The following is a 13,690-nucleotide window of genomic DNA, read 5'->3' on the forward strand; positions in this document are numbered from 1 at the left end:
CCAAACCCTTTATGCAAAAAAAAAAAAAAAGCTAAACTTTTTTTCTCCTTGTTATTTTCTTTGGCTTTCCCTAGTCCCAGCATGGGCACGGCCAATCCCAATCACCTTTCTAGTTCCTGCGATTCTCCCTTACCCTACCGTAGAGAGCATGACATTAATAATAATCAGAACAATGGTTCTCAAAGTGTGGTTCCCAGACCAGCAGCATCAGCATCCAAGGGGGACTTGTTAGAAATGAAAACTCTTGGGCTCCACCTTACAACTACTGAATCGGGAAATCTGGGGGTGGTTCCAGCAAGCTGCGCCTTAACAAACCCTCCGGATGATTCTGGTGCTCGTTCACGTTAAGACCCACCAAATTAGAAAACACTAATATCAGTGGACATTAACATCATGGATCCAGGACCTTTCAGAGAGAATTTTTCAGGGAGATAAGAAAAAGAAGATAGAACAACTTCAGGCAAACACATTAGAACACTTGGGACACACAACAATAGGCCATCTGAGCTCTTAAATCCTGGGCATGGGCAGCTTTCACGACTACAGTCTGCCCTTCCTGTGTGCTACTAATATAACCAGAGGCATAAAGAAAGTCCCATCTTCTTTGATTTAAAATAAATTGCTTAAGAATTTTCAACTTGGTTGGGTATGTGATATTTGCTCTTATCTTTTGTGCCTCCCCTTTGTACTAGCGATAATTATGAATTTGAGGTAAGAAGACGGAGGAATGTAAGAATCCCCCAAGGAGCTTTTTCTAGGTCTACAATTGTCACGCAGGTTATGGTTTACAATAGCTTAATCAACTCAACAAGAATAAACTCTGTTTCACATACTCACAACTGTGAACCTACTTTTCCCATCCTGTATATGTCCCATTCACTCCAACTGAAATGTTGGTGCAGGAGCAGATGAGCACGTATATCTGAGAAATCTTCCTTGTGATTCTGCTCGACTTTCATCCTCACCTCTCCCCACACCCCACCACTTATGTTAGCCTCTTGTCAATGCAGGAGGAAGTATCCGGATCACCAGATTTCTCTTCTGTCCTCCAGGACTTACTATCATGCACCCACTATGGTGGGAGATATGGTCTCTGCCCTAGAGATGACATCTTCTACATAAAAGAAACAACTAGTGAAAAGTATTAAATTAAACGCAACCAAGTACTATACTGTGTGATAGAGACTTTAGGACTATGAAATTTGGAGAAGGACAAGAGCTAGGTTTCCCACTCATTTTCACGTTATCTTCTCATCTTGGAATATTGGGGCCAGATAGTTGAAGGGGCCAACAGGACAAATCTGTACTCACATTTCACTCAAGCCTATAAACAAAAAACACAGAAGAATAACAGCAGTTACATCACAAAACACACCTAAAAATTACAGATTGGAGTTACGGCCGAGGTAACCCAAGAGAGAAAACAAGAAGGTCTTTACCTTGGTTGTGGGCTCATTGGGCACTGGCCCTGGTCAGAGGCAACCAATCGATGTGTTTCTCTCACATCGATGTTTCTCTGTCTTTCCCTCTCTCCTCCACTCTCCCTAGAAATCCATGGAAGGGTATCCTCAGGTGAGGATTAACAACAACAACAAAAAAGTACAGTGAAATAAAATAAAAATTTTTTTTTTTTTAAAAAAGGTCTTTTAATTGAGAGCTACTCTCGAGCTCATGTGCATTTCATGTTTCTCCACTCCCTTTCTGTTGCCTGGTTCTTTGACATTTTACTTCTTGTTTATTCTTTAAATAGTATAAGTAGCACAGGGGAAATAGTTGATACATTTTAGTATAATTTATCTCGTACTCTTTAATAATAAAAACCCTAATGATGAGAACATTTCAAAGTATTGGCTAAACTTTATGTGGAGTTATGGATGTGAATTGAAGATGTATTGTTAAGTGAAAAAAAAACCTAAGGCGAGTATAGTGTATATCCATGTAATTTCTGTTAAACAGAAAAATAATACTTATATTTATGCATAACTGTTTTGGGAAAGATACACATGAAACTGGTAACATTGCCCCTGAAAAGAGGAATCAGGTGACTGGCAGACAGGGTAAAAAAGGAGAGCTTTCACTGAAAAGTCTTTTGTTTTCCTTTAATTTTTAAGCCAGGTGTTTGTATGACCAATTTAAAAAAATAAATAGCATTTTTTAAAAAGTATTGGCTAAGAAGAGATTTAGGAATCTCAACCCTTTCTTCTAAGAGGCTTCATGGTATAATAGAAAGGGCATTGTTTGGGGAGTTTTAAAAAAACACAGACCTGGGTCCAAAACCTGGTCTGCTACTTACTAGTTTCATGACCTTGGCCACATTCCTTAAATTAGTGGAGTCTAATTTGGGGCATTAATAAAATCATTATAACAAAAAACTACTTTGTGAAGAGGAGACATTATATAAAACTGCCTTGTGCTTACTAAATGGTAGCCATTATTCTGTGGATTTCAATGACCCCTGCTATCCATTACCACCAATTATGAGTTGGACGTTGATGAAAGGGAACCTGAGGTATGAATGCAGCCTAAGAGAGTCTTAATTTACAGATATCAACTAACTACTGTGGAGAGGAAACCAAGATTTTAAAAAAAAATGTATTCAGGTGCTTTTTGGGTCTTCGGGTACAAAAGTCCAAAGGCTTTTTAAGGCTTCTTAAAGACTATCCCAAGAGATCAAGCAATTAATGGCATTTAATGATAGCTTCCTCCGTGATGCAATTTCATATTGGTTCTCTCTCCTCTGGTTCACCCTCTTTTCCTACCCCTCTTTCTTGGACGTGCTTGGCCTAATTAATAACATATAAGCCTTTTTGCCTCAGTCTCTGTATACTTTCTGGGAATCCCCAGCTAAGACTGAGGCCTGCCTAATCCTACTGAAGAGTCTGGCACCAAGAGCAGATACTGCTACACTGGTGCCCTACCCATATGCCTGCAGGCTTTATTTATAGGGCTTGCTCTCTGGACTGCCAGCATTCACATCTCTTGCTCTGCTACTGGGCTTTCTTTGCGACCTGAAACCAATATTTTCTCTCATTCTATGAGCTGTCTTTTAATTTTCTTGATGGTATAGTATGGAGCACAACGGTTTTTAATTTTGATGAAGTCCAATTTATCTTTTTTATCACTTGCCCTTTTGGTGTTGTATCTAAGAAATCATTGCCAAACCAAGCTAAGATTTATGTCTTAGCTTCTAGTAGTTTTACAGTTTTTTTTGTTTGTTTTTGTTTTACATTTAGGCCTATGAACCATTTTTTGTGTATGGTTGAGGTAGAGGTCTAATTTCATTCTTTCACATGTGAATATCCAGTTGTCCAAGGACCATTTGTTGAAAAGATTATTTTTTTTCTCCATTAAACAGTCTTGGTATCATTATGGAAAATCATCAGACCATAAATGTAAGGGTTTATTACTGGATTCCTCATTTCACTCCATTGATCTATATGTCTATTCTTCTACTAATTAGTACCACACTATCTTGATTATTGTAGTTCTGTAATAAGATTTGAAATTGGGAGTGCTCCAACTTTGTCTTCTTTTTCAAGATTGCTTTGGGTGCCATCTTTTGCCTTTTAATTTTGCCTTTTAACTTATGCTTTTTGGATCTTTTAAAAGAAATAAATTTAGCTCCAAAGCCATAAAATATTTTCTATATGGTTTTCTAAAAGTTTTTTTGTTTGCCCTTCTCATTCAGACTTTTGACTTATTTAGAATTTATTTTAATGTGTGGTGGGAGGTAGGGGACTAATACCATGCTTTTAAATTGTACTAACACTTAAAAATGTTTTGTTGTTGAAAGTATTATAGATGTCCCCTTTGCCCCCATTGACTCCTTCTAGCCCACCTCTGCCCCTTGTCACAGGCCTTCACCACACTATTGTCTGTGTCCATGGGTTAGGCATATAAGCATACAAGTTCTTTGGTTAATCTCTTCCCACCTACTCCCCGACTCCCACATTCCCCCTGAGATTCCACAGTCTGTTCCATGCTTCCAATCTCTGGATCCTCTCTGTTCATCAGTTTATTTTGTTACTTAGATTCCATATATGAGTGAGATCATGTGATATTTGTCTTTCTCTGACTGGCTCATTTCACTTAGCATAGTACTCTCCAGGTCCCTCCATGCTGTCTCAAAGGGTAAGAGATCCTTACTTTCACTGCTGCATAGTATTCCATGGTGTAAATGTACCACAGCTTTTATATCCACTCATCAACTGATGGGCACTTAGGTGGTTTTCAGATCCTAGCTATTGTAAATTGTGCTGCTATGAACATAAGGGTGCATACATTCTTTCTGATGGGTGTTTCAGGTTTCTTAGGATATATTCCTAGAAGTGGGATCACTAGGTCAGTTCCATATTTAATTTTTTGAGGAAACTCCATACTGTTTTCCATAATGGCTACACTAGTCTGCATTCCCACCAGCAGGTACTAGGGTTTACTTTTCTTCACATTCTTTTTTTTTTTTTAAATATATTTTATTGATTTTTTTACAGAGAGGAAGGGAGAGAGAAAGAGAGTTAGAAACATCGATGAGAGAGAAACATCGATCAGCTGCCTCCTGCACATCTCCTACTGGGGATGTGCCCGCAACCCAGATACATGCCCTTGACCGGAATCGAACCTGGGGCCTTTCAGTCCGCAAGCCGATGCTCTATCCACTGAGCAAAACCGGTTTCGGCTTTCTTCACATTCTTGTCAGCACTTGTCATTTATCGATTTGTTGATGGTAGCCATTCTGCCAGATATGAGGTGATACCTCACTGTCATTTTAATTTATATCTCACTGGTGATCAAGGACTTTGAGCATTTTTTCATATGTCTCTTGGCCTTCTGTATGTCCCCTTTGGAGAAGTGTCTATTTAGGTTTTTTGCCCATTTTTTCTTAATTGGATTGTCATCCTTTTGTTAAGTTGTATGAGTTCCTTATATATTTTGGACATTAACCCATTATCAGATGTATCATTGGCAAATATGTTCTCCTACACAGTGGGCTCCCTTTTTATTTTGTTCATGGTTTCTTTTGCTGTGCAGAAGCTTTTTATTTTTATGAAGTCCCATTTGTTTATTTTCTCTTTTGTTTCCCTTGCTCTACGAGATATATCAGCAAAGTGGATAGACCGTCTGCCTGTGGACTGAAGGGTCCCGGATTCGATTCCAGTCAGGGCACATGCTGGGGTTGCGGGCTCCATCCCCGAGCAGGAGGCAGCAGGTCAATGATTCTCTATCATCATTGATGCTTCTATCTCTCTCTCCCTCTCCCTTCCTCTCTGAAATCAATAAAAAATAAAATAAAAACTCATCATTTGCTACCATCTCCAAGTTGAGTGAAAGAAACCAGGAAAAGGCAATGAATGAGTTAGTAAGGAATTTTTTAAAAATCTGATTGATTTACTTTTCATTTAAAATCAGTGATATGTTCCAAATCCACACCAGTAATATTGTACTCATTACTATCAGAGTCACAAATAGGAGATTATTTATTTACATTGATTTTATGTCCAAAGCAATAACATGAAAGATTAAGAATCTTCCACAAAATATTTTTTCCGCTGTAAGTATTTCATGAAGTCCAAATAGTTCAATAAGCACTAGCAAAAGTGAAAATGCCTTTCTCTTCTGTATGTACCTCAGGGGAGGGCAGTGGTGACACTAATTGCAACTGGTTAGGGAAAGTTAGCAATATTGATAGCAGCAGAATCTCAAAGTCAAAAGCCTAAACGCATCGACCAAGGATATGCTGAGAGTAGTGCTGTCATGAAATGACAGCCAATGCAAGGAGAGAAGAGAAAGGCTCAGGGTCCCTAATGGGAAGAGCAATTGAAGTTGACATTGGCTGGGGGGAGGGCTGGGGATTACTGAGTCCTCAGGCCTTTCCAATTCCACTCCCTGAAGAGGAAGCTAGAGGGAGGGGCTTCCCTGCAGACAGGATCCCTCTGCCCTTCCCAGGACCTGGCCCACGCAGGATGCAGTGCAGGCAGCAGCTGTCTGTCCTGCCGTGTCTCTGTGGAGCCTGAATCATGCTGAGCGAGCCCTTGGCAGCTGGGCATCCTGCACAAGGCCTTACATGCAACGAAGGCTCCAAGGTGTCACACCACAGGCATCTGCTCACATGTCCGGACCACCCGTGTCACAACCTCACACAGGACTGTGAGGGACTGGGACTGCATCCTTTAGTTTGAGAGACATTGGAGGGATAGAGAATAAGGACAGTCATGATGCTCATGGCCAAAGCAGTGGAAGGGACTGAGTCAGGACACAAAGCCAGAGGGAAGACTTGACAGACAAAGTGACCTGAGGAGATGGAAGGAAAGGACAGGAGAGGGGTGGAGGGGTGCTAGGGGGGTGGGGTGGGGTGTGCTGGGGTGGGGTTGGGCAAAGCAGGGCTGGGGGCCAATGGCGGGAAACAAGGGGCAGGAATGAGATCAAGGACAGAAGGCTGGGTTGTCAGGGGATTGTGGTCGCCATTGAGGAGCTGAAAGTCGGCTTGTTTCCCAGGACAAGACCTGTGGGAGGAGTAGGACAGTGTGCGCCTGGCTCAGCTGCTCAGTGATGCTGTTGGAATCAGGCCCCAACACTCACACCCACCCCCAACTCAGCTCTGGGGGGTTGTGTTCTCCTGCTGGTCTCCTCCAAGCCTCAGATGGTGGCCCACCTCTACACATCATGCCTCATTCCCAGGGGGCAGAGAGAGGACTGGACCAACCACAGAACTTTCAAGCCTGTACATCCTTTCCATGGACAATAGCAGGGACCCACCATGAAGGGCAGCTGATGGGCAGCCCATTAATCTGTTTCCAGGAGTGTTTCCTTCCTGTGGAGACCCTGTTTGTGTGCCAGAGGGAACAGGGCTGCCTCTTGGATTCCGCACAGTAACACATAGAGAGTAACAGTGACTGACCTCGGGGGCTGTGGTGACAGTTAAATGTCGAGCATTTGGGACAATGTCTAACAAAGGAGATAGTTAGTCTTCAATAAAGGATGAGGTGATCATAAAGAAGAGGGGAAGTCTCTGGTTCAATGAATCAATCTATTTTCAAATAATCCTCAGTCCTCCAGCAGTTTCTGCTCATACCATGTGCAGCCTGGTGTTGGGAAGAAGTAGTGACAAGAACCATTAGGGGTCTCAGCAGGTGGTGGAGGCTGAGACCCAGGACAGGGTTGGCCCCTGCTCTTTGACCCCCTCCTTCTGCTTTCACTGATGGGGACACCCTCCCTATCCTTTGCCAGCTCCTCCTCTGCCCCTGGGTGTTCCTCCTGTCTCCTGACTCTGTGCCTTGCCTGGCCTCTCCCCACAACTCCCAGCATGTCCTATGCGCTGCTGCCCTCATTTCTGTGTCTCCTCCCGCCCCTGCTGCAGGTGTCCCAGGGAGAATGCCAGTCCCAGAAGTGACACCACCATGCCCAAGTGAGCAGGAAGTATTGAGAGGGGCCTCCATTCCCTTTTCTTTAAATTAACCTCTGCCTTTTGCTGCAGACTCACTATGTCTCAGGACCTGGGCGAAGCCCCTTTCATCCCCAAGCTTGTCCAGACTGCACCAATTTTCACAGCAGGGAATGACTACTGAACACCATATTGCTCTGAGGCAAAGTTCTTTTTCCCTTTTCCCAAGGTTGCAGGTAGACAAGGTTGAGCCCAGATTCATATTCTCCCTTTCTGCCCCTTTCCTCCTTCCATTCTTTCCTCTCTCCACACTGCTTTGCCTCTCTCCATCTGCCCAGAGTGGTATATCTTCCTTTGTGATCCTGTTTCTTCCTCCCCGTGCTCCCTTTCCTCTTCTTTGCCCTCATGCTGCCTCTTTCCTTGCCTTCCAGCTTCCCCTTTAACTTGATTTCAACTCACTGAGAACATACAAGGCCCATAGAAATGGAGATATATACCATGTTCATGGATGGAGAGTCTCAGTGCCTCAGAGACGTCTATGCCTGCCAAGATTGCCCTACACATTGATAATAGGGTATCACATGAAACACGAAAAGTCTGTCCATCACTCAGCTGGTTTGGCTCAGTGGTTGACCATGGACCCATGAACCAGGAGGTTCATGCATGGGCACTTGCCCAGGTTCTGGGATCTTTTCCCAGTAGGGGGTATGCAGGAAGCAGCCAATGAATGATTCTCTCATCATTGATGATTTTTTTCTCTCTCTCCCCCTTCCTTCCTCTCTGTGAAATCTATTTAAAAAACATGTTTTAAGGAAATGTTGCCCATAACTTCATGTAAATGTGTACACGGCCAATACAACTTCAAAGGTGAAGCTAAGGTGGATAGGCATACCAGATATTGGACCTACTTTGAAGCCCTGGCAGAGCAGTGTGGTAGTCGCTCAGGCATGGACAGGTGAGGCAAAGGAGCATATGAGAGAGTCAGAGACAACCTACACACACACACACACACCCAGGTTGTGGCACTGCACATCAGTAAGACAAAATGACATAGAAGGAAAGTCATTAAATGTCCTTGCATTGGCTATTGAATACAAAATAAAAAATGACATGCCTATGTCATGTCATATACATACATGACAAAATGAATACATCTGAGAACATTAAAAATTAAGATATGTATACATGGAAAGACTTCACGAAGCGAGAGCCTAGCCACACACTGAAAGAAAGCATTTGCAATGGAACTGACAAGGGTCACTGTCTATTAGCTTTCCTAAAGCAAGAGGGACAGTAGCCTGCCAGCTGTGTCCTCCCCACCCTGTCAAGGCAGAGGGACCTAAGCAGAGGACCAAGCCCAGAACGAGGAACTCAACGCACATCTGTCCCTAATCCAAGGTCCACACTTGCCCATCATTCAACAGGAGGCAGGTGGAGAGCATGCACTGGGCTCAGGCTTGTGCTGGGTGCAGGGTGGTGTGGGGAGGGCTCCAGCCTGGCCCTCCCAGGGGAGCAGGGCCTGTCTCATCCCCTCTTCCTGCCATCATCACTTTCACTTTCCCTTTACAAGAGGCCTGGGTCCTGCTGCACAGAGGAGCCTGTCTCCAGCAGAAGTCAGTTCTGTCCAGAGGGAGGGCCTCAGAGGAGGAGGGAAGGTGGGTCTGAGGCTGAGGAAGATCACACCCCAGGGCCTGCCCACCCGCCTCCCGCTGCCAAAGCAGGAAGAAGGTGGGGCCTCAGCTGAGAAGGTGGGAAAATCCTCCATCAAGGGACTTTCCTAAAACCTGGGCCTGTGAGCAGAAATGACTCGCCAGCGCCGGAGACCAAGGACAAGGCAGAGGCAACACTTCACTCCGGTGCCCTGGCCCAGGTACTGCCCCCACTCTGTCCTTCTCTGTAGCCCTTTCTACTTGGGGGCCCTGAGGTGTCTCTGTCCTCAGCCTTGTCCTCCCCCTGGTCTAGCCTGGCTTCTCTCCTGCTCTGGGCACCTTCTCTGCAGGTCCCACTCCAGCGGGGGCTCTGCCTTCTTCTGGGAATGTCTCCACAATGGCTTCTGAATGGCCCCTCCTGCCCCTCGTCCAGGCCTGTTGTCCACTGGGTTCTCCTCAGACTCTGCCAGTTGTGGGGCTGGCTGTCCCCTCCCTGCCCATGGGGCTGCTGCTCTGTGGCCTTTCCTGTGCCCTCTTGGCCATTAGAATTGCACTAAAGGATGAGTGGGGCACTGGGGGCATTTGGTTTGAAGCACTTGGATCCACTGTCTGTGCTACTGACCCCGTTATCCACTCAGAGTGAGAGGAGCTCACTGAGCAGGAAGGGGAGTCCTCTCTCCCAAGGTGCCGGCACTGTGAGCAGAAGAGCAAAGTCAGACTGTGCCCAGGGGCATCCCTGCCCTCATGTTTATAGTGCACCCACCGGTGGGGGAAATGCTGTTTACAATGAGGGAGAAAAGAGCCTCTCAGCCAATAGGGCCACCGGTGCCAGCTGACCTCATGCAAAGGCTGGACATGGCTTTGCCTGGGCAAGGGACCGGCTCTGTCACTCAGCAGCCCTGTGACTTGGGCAGGCTACTCCCCACTCTGTGCCCCGATTCCTCCTCTGTAAAATGGGGTGAGGCCCCTGGATTTGGGGAGGAATAGAGGAGTTCAGATACAAGGAGCTCTTAGAACAATAGCCAGAGCCTGTGAATTTAGGTGTTAGCCTGACATTAAATGATAATAATAAACATGCATAGGTGAAAGGTCAATCATGAATTGCACCTTAATATGAAAATCTAATGTTTGGGGGTGGAGGCAGTTTTATTACTCATTTCTGTATTCAAATGATTGGGGTTGGGGGGTTGGGTGTGTGTTGTTGAAAGCAGCAAAGCCAGACCTTAAGGGAGAGGACAGGAGCCCCTGCTGTTCCTGCAGCCCCAGCTTCCTGCCTGGAGGCAGCAGGAAATGCTGAAGGGAAGGGGTTGCTGGGAGGCTGGGCGCTCAGGCCACCAGATGGGAGAAACTCAAGGGAACCCTGCATTTTCTCTTTTCTCTCCTGCACACAGGAACCCAGTGAGAAGGTTTAGTCCTGAGTATTTCTACTTTCACTTTACAAACTGCCCTGACCATGGAGGTCGCAATGGCTGCTACCTCTGCTACCAAGTGGAAAGAACACAGACGGGCTTGCCCTTGGACAAAGTGAAAAGAACACAGACGGACTTGCCCTTGGATGTGAGCACTGGGGTTTTTGAAAATGAGGTATGTGCCCCACGATGCTATCAGCAGAGGCAGGAGCTAAGCCAGGGAAGGATGTGGGGAAATGATAATATGAAAAATGCCACATATGTAAAATTACCACAACACTGTCCTAAGGTTTAGCCCTGGATGTCACTGCCTGACCATTCTGAAGTGCCAGGTACACCTGGGCGAGGACGGCAGCCTCAGCATACACAGAGCAAGCCCCTGCCCTGCAGCCAAACACTAAGGTCTCCTGTGAAGTGTCCACCACACACCAGCCCTCCCTTCCCCACCCGGACTGCAGACTACTCAGAGGCCTTACGGGTGGACGGGGTGACACCGTGGCAGTCCTACCCATGGCAGCACGATTGGGGTCACTTGTGTCATTTAACCTTTTCTAGTAGCCAGTGGTCAAACTTTCAGAGAAATCAATTAATTTAATGTTGATTACGTACTTTGTAATATGTCGAAGATATTGTTTCAACATATTGTTAATATAAAAGTTCTTCATGAGATAGTTTACATTCTTCTTTCAAACCACGTCGTGGAGATAAGGGGTGTATTCTGTTATTGTCACACACATCAGTGCAGGCGAGCCACATTTCAAGAGCACAGTAGACACCTGTGCTAGTGGCTCTCTGTGGGCAGCACTGCTCTGGGCCCTCCCCGGCAGACAGCACCCAGACAACTAGCCTGGACCCAGCAGCCTGGCCTGGAGCAAGCACCCGGAATGCTCGCAGAATGAAAGAATGGGAGGGTGGGTGTTGGAGTTCATGGATGAGGGTGGGAAGGGATGACTAAGCTAAAACAGCCTGGGTGGGAGACGTTTAAAAAGGAATCAATCAATAACATGCTTCTGAGACTCTGGCTCCCTGTCCCCTGGTCCCCACTCCTCCAGCCCTGCAACATGCCTGCTCCGCCAGCCCAGAGGGTCCCTTTCCCCTCTCCGTCTCTCCCAGTTCTATCCCAAGGAGCCCAAGCACACAGAAATCTGCTTCTTGAATTGGTTCAAGACCCAGCCAGCATTCCTGGCCCAGAACCTGTCCCGCGAGGAAAAATACCATGTCACATGGTTCATGTCCTGGAGCCCCTGCTTCCAATGTGCGAGGCAGGTGGTCGAGTTCCTGAAGGACCACGAGTACGTGCAGCTGAGCATCTTCGTTGCCCGCCTCTACTACTCCAGTCGCCCCCAGTACCAGCAGGGGCTGCGCAGTCTGCAAGGCGCAGGGGCCCAGGTGGCAATAATGACTCCAGATGGTGAGAGCAGAGGGCGCCTGGGCAGGGATGGGGGCGGGGAGGGGGGGAGGAGGAGACTAGAACCAGGCAGGAAGGACCTAGAATCCCCAGAAAGGAAGGAGAAGCCCCCTTAGCTGTCTGTGGAGGTGGTGCTGGAGTTGGGGAGTCTCTTGGAGGAGAAGTTCAGGGGAGAGAGGTGGTCCAGGCTGGGGAGAGAGTTGATGGACACCTGCAAGAAAGAGGCTTCCAGAAGGGGGCGTGGAGGCGTGGCTCAGACTCACAGGGAGAAAGGGGACTGAAGTGACAATGAAGTCCCGAGAAGGAAAGAGAAGAGGGTCTGAAATCATGATGGGAAGAGTGGTCCCTAAGAGTCACACTCTGTGTGTCCCCTCAAGGCTCCTGGAGCTGAAGCGCACCATGGTCTCCCCTGTTCCTTTCAGACTTTGCCTACTGCAGGAAGGTCTTTGTGGATGACCCCGATAAACCATTCCGGTACTGGAAAGGAATATATATAAACAGTTGCAGCCTATCTAAGACTTTGAAGGACTTTCTCAGGGTGAGGTTACTCCCTCTGAATCCCCCCTACCCCCCAACCCCCCACCCCCCTTCTCTTCTCCCCTTGGGCCTTTCTCTCCCTCTGGGTCACCTGCTCCCCACTGGGCCCCAGGTCCATCCCTCCCTTCAGGTCTTACAGGTCCCTCTGCTTTCTCCCCTCCTGAACCCCTTTTCCTCCCCCCCCTTTATGACTGCCCCAGGCTCTGCTCTGTTCACCTTCCCACCTGCCTCACTCCCTGCTTCCTCCACCTCCTCCTTCTCAATCCAGTATCAGGGAAACTGAAGGTTGGACTTCCATCTCTCTAACCAAGTGAGGAGACTTCTGGTGAACGAGGAATAAAACACTTTCTTTAAGAAGTGAAAACGGCCCTAGCTGGCTTGGCTTAGTGGATAGACCTTCGGCCTGTGGACTGAAGGGTCCCGGATTCGATTCCAGTTAAGGACACATGCTGGGGTTGCAGGCTCCATCCCCGAGCAGGAGGCAGCCGGTCAATGATTCTCTCTCATCATTGATGTGTCTATCTCTCTCTCCCTCTCCCTTCCTCTCTGAAATAAATAAAAAATAAAATAAAATAAAAACAAGTAATAAAAACTCATCATTTGCCACCATCTCCAAGTTGATTGAAAGAAACCAGGAAAAGGCAATGAATGAGCTCATAAGGAATTTTTTAAAAATCTGATTGATTTACTTTTCATTTAAAATCAGTGATATGTTCCAAATCTACACCAGTAATATTGTACTCATTACTATCAGAGTCACAAATAAGAGATTATTTATTTACATTGATTTTAAGTCCAAAGCAACAACATGAAAGATTAAGAATCTTCCAGAAATGTTTTTTTCTCTGTAAGTATTTCATGTAGTTCAAATAGTTCAATAAGCACTTGCAAAAGTGAAAATGCCTTTCTCTTCTGTATGTACCTCAGGGGAGGGCAGTGGTCACACTAATTGCTACTGGTTAGGGAAAGTTAGCAATATTTATAGCAGTCAAAGTCAAAAGCCTAAACGCATCAACCAAGGATATGCCGAGAGTAGTGCTGTGCCGGAAGCGGGTCCATCATTGCTGCTTGACACTTGCCTCACTCCCTACAGGGAAGTCGCTGCAGGGAAGAAACATCTGCATAGCATATGTCCCTTGAAACATATGCTATACTGTTCTTGATATGTTTGCTCCCCTTCTTAGCGCTATGTGTTTTAACCAAGGTCACCTCTCTGAGAAAGATTGTTTCCCCAGGTGGGGATTTTCCCCTGGAGTTACAGATTAACAGGACTAAGGAAGGGAATAAATCAGTAAAACCCTTTAACTAA

The 13,690-nt window shown here is 46.2% G+C and overlaps 1 protein-coding gene across 1 annotated transcript; it reads left to right on the forward strand.

Moving 5' to 3' along the window:
- Nucleotides 1–8,981: 8,981 nt before the first annotated feature.
- LOC139002746 (DNA dC->dU-editing enzyme APOBEC-3C-like) lies at nt 8,982–12,958 on the forward strand. Its single transcript, XM_070403830.1, has 5 exons — nt 8,982–9,248; nt 10,419–10,611; nt 11,550–11,847; nt 12,267–12,382; nt 12,650–12,958. The coding sequence occupies exons 1-5, from the start codon at nt 9,181–9,183 to the stop codon at nt 12,662–12,664; spliced, it is 690 nt and encodes a 229-aa protein (XP_070259931.1). The 5' UTR covers nt 8,982–9,180; the 3' UTR covers nt 12,665–12,958.
- Nucleotides 12,959–13,690: the final 732 nt, after the last annotated feature.

The sequence above is a fragment of the Myotis yumanensis genome, unplaced genomic scaffold, assembly GCF_028538775.1.
Source record: "Myotis yumanensis isolate MYYU_CA2020_CCGP unplaced genomic scaffold, mMyoYum1.0.hap1 SCAF_1, whole genome shotgun sequence".
Lineage (NCBI taxonomy): Eukaryota > Metazoa > Chordata > Mammalia > Chiroptera > Vespertilionidae > Myotis > Myotis yumanensis.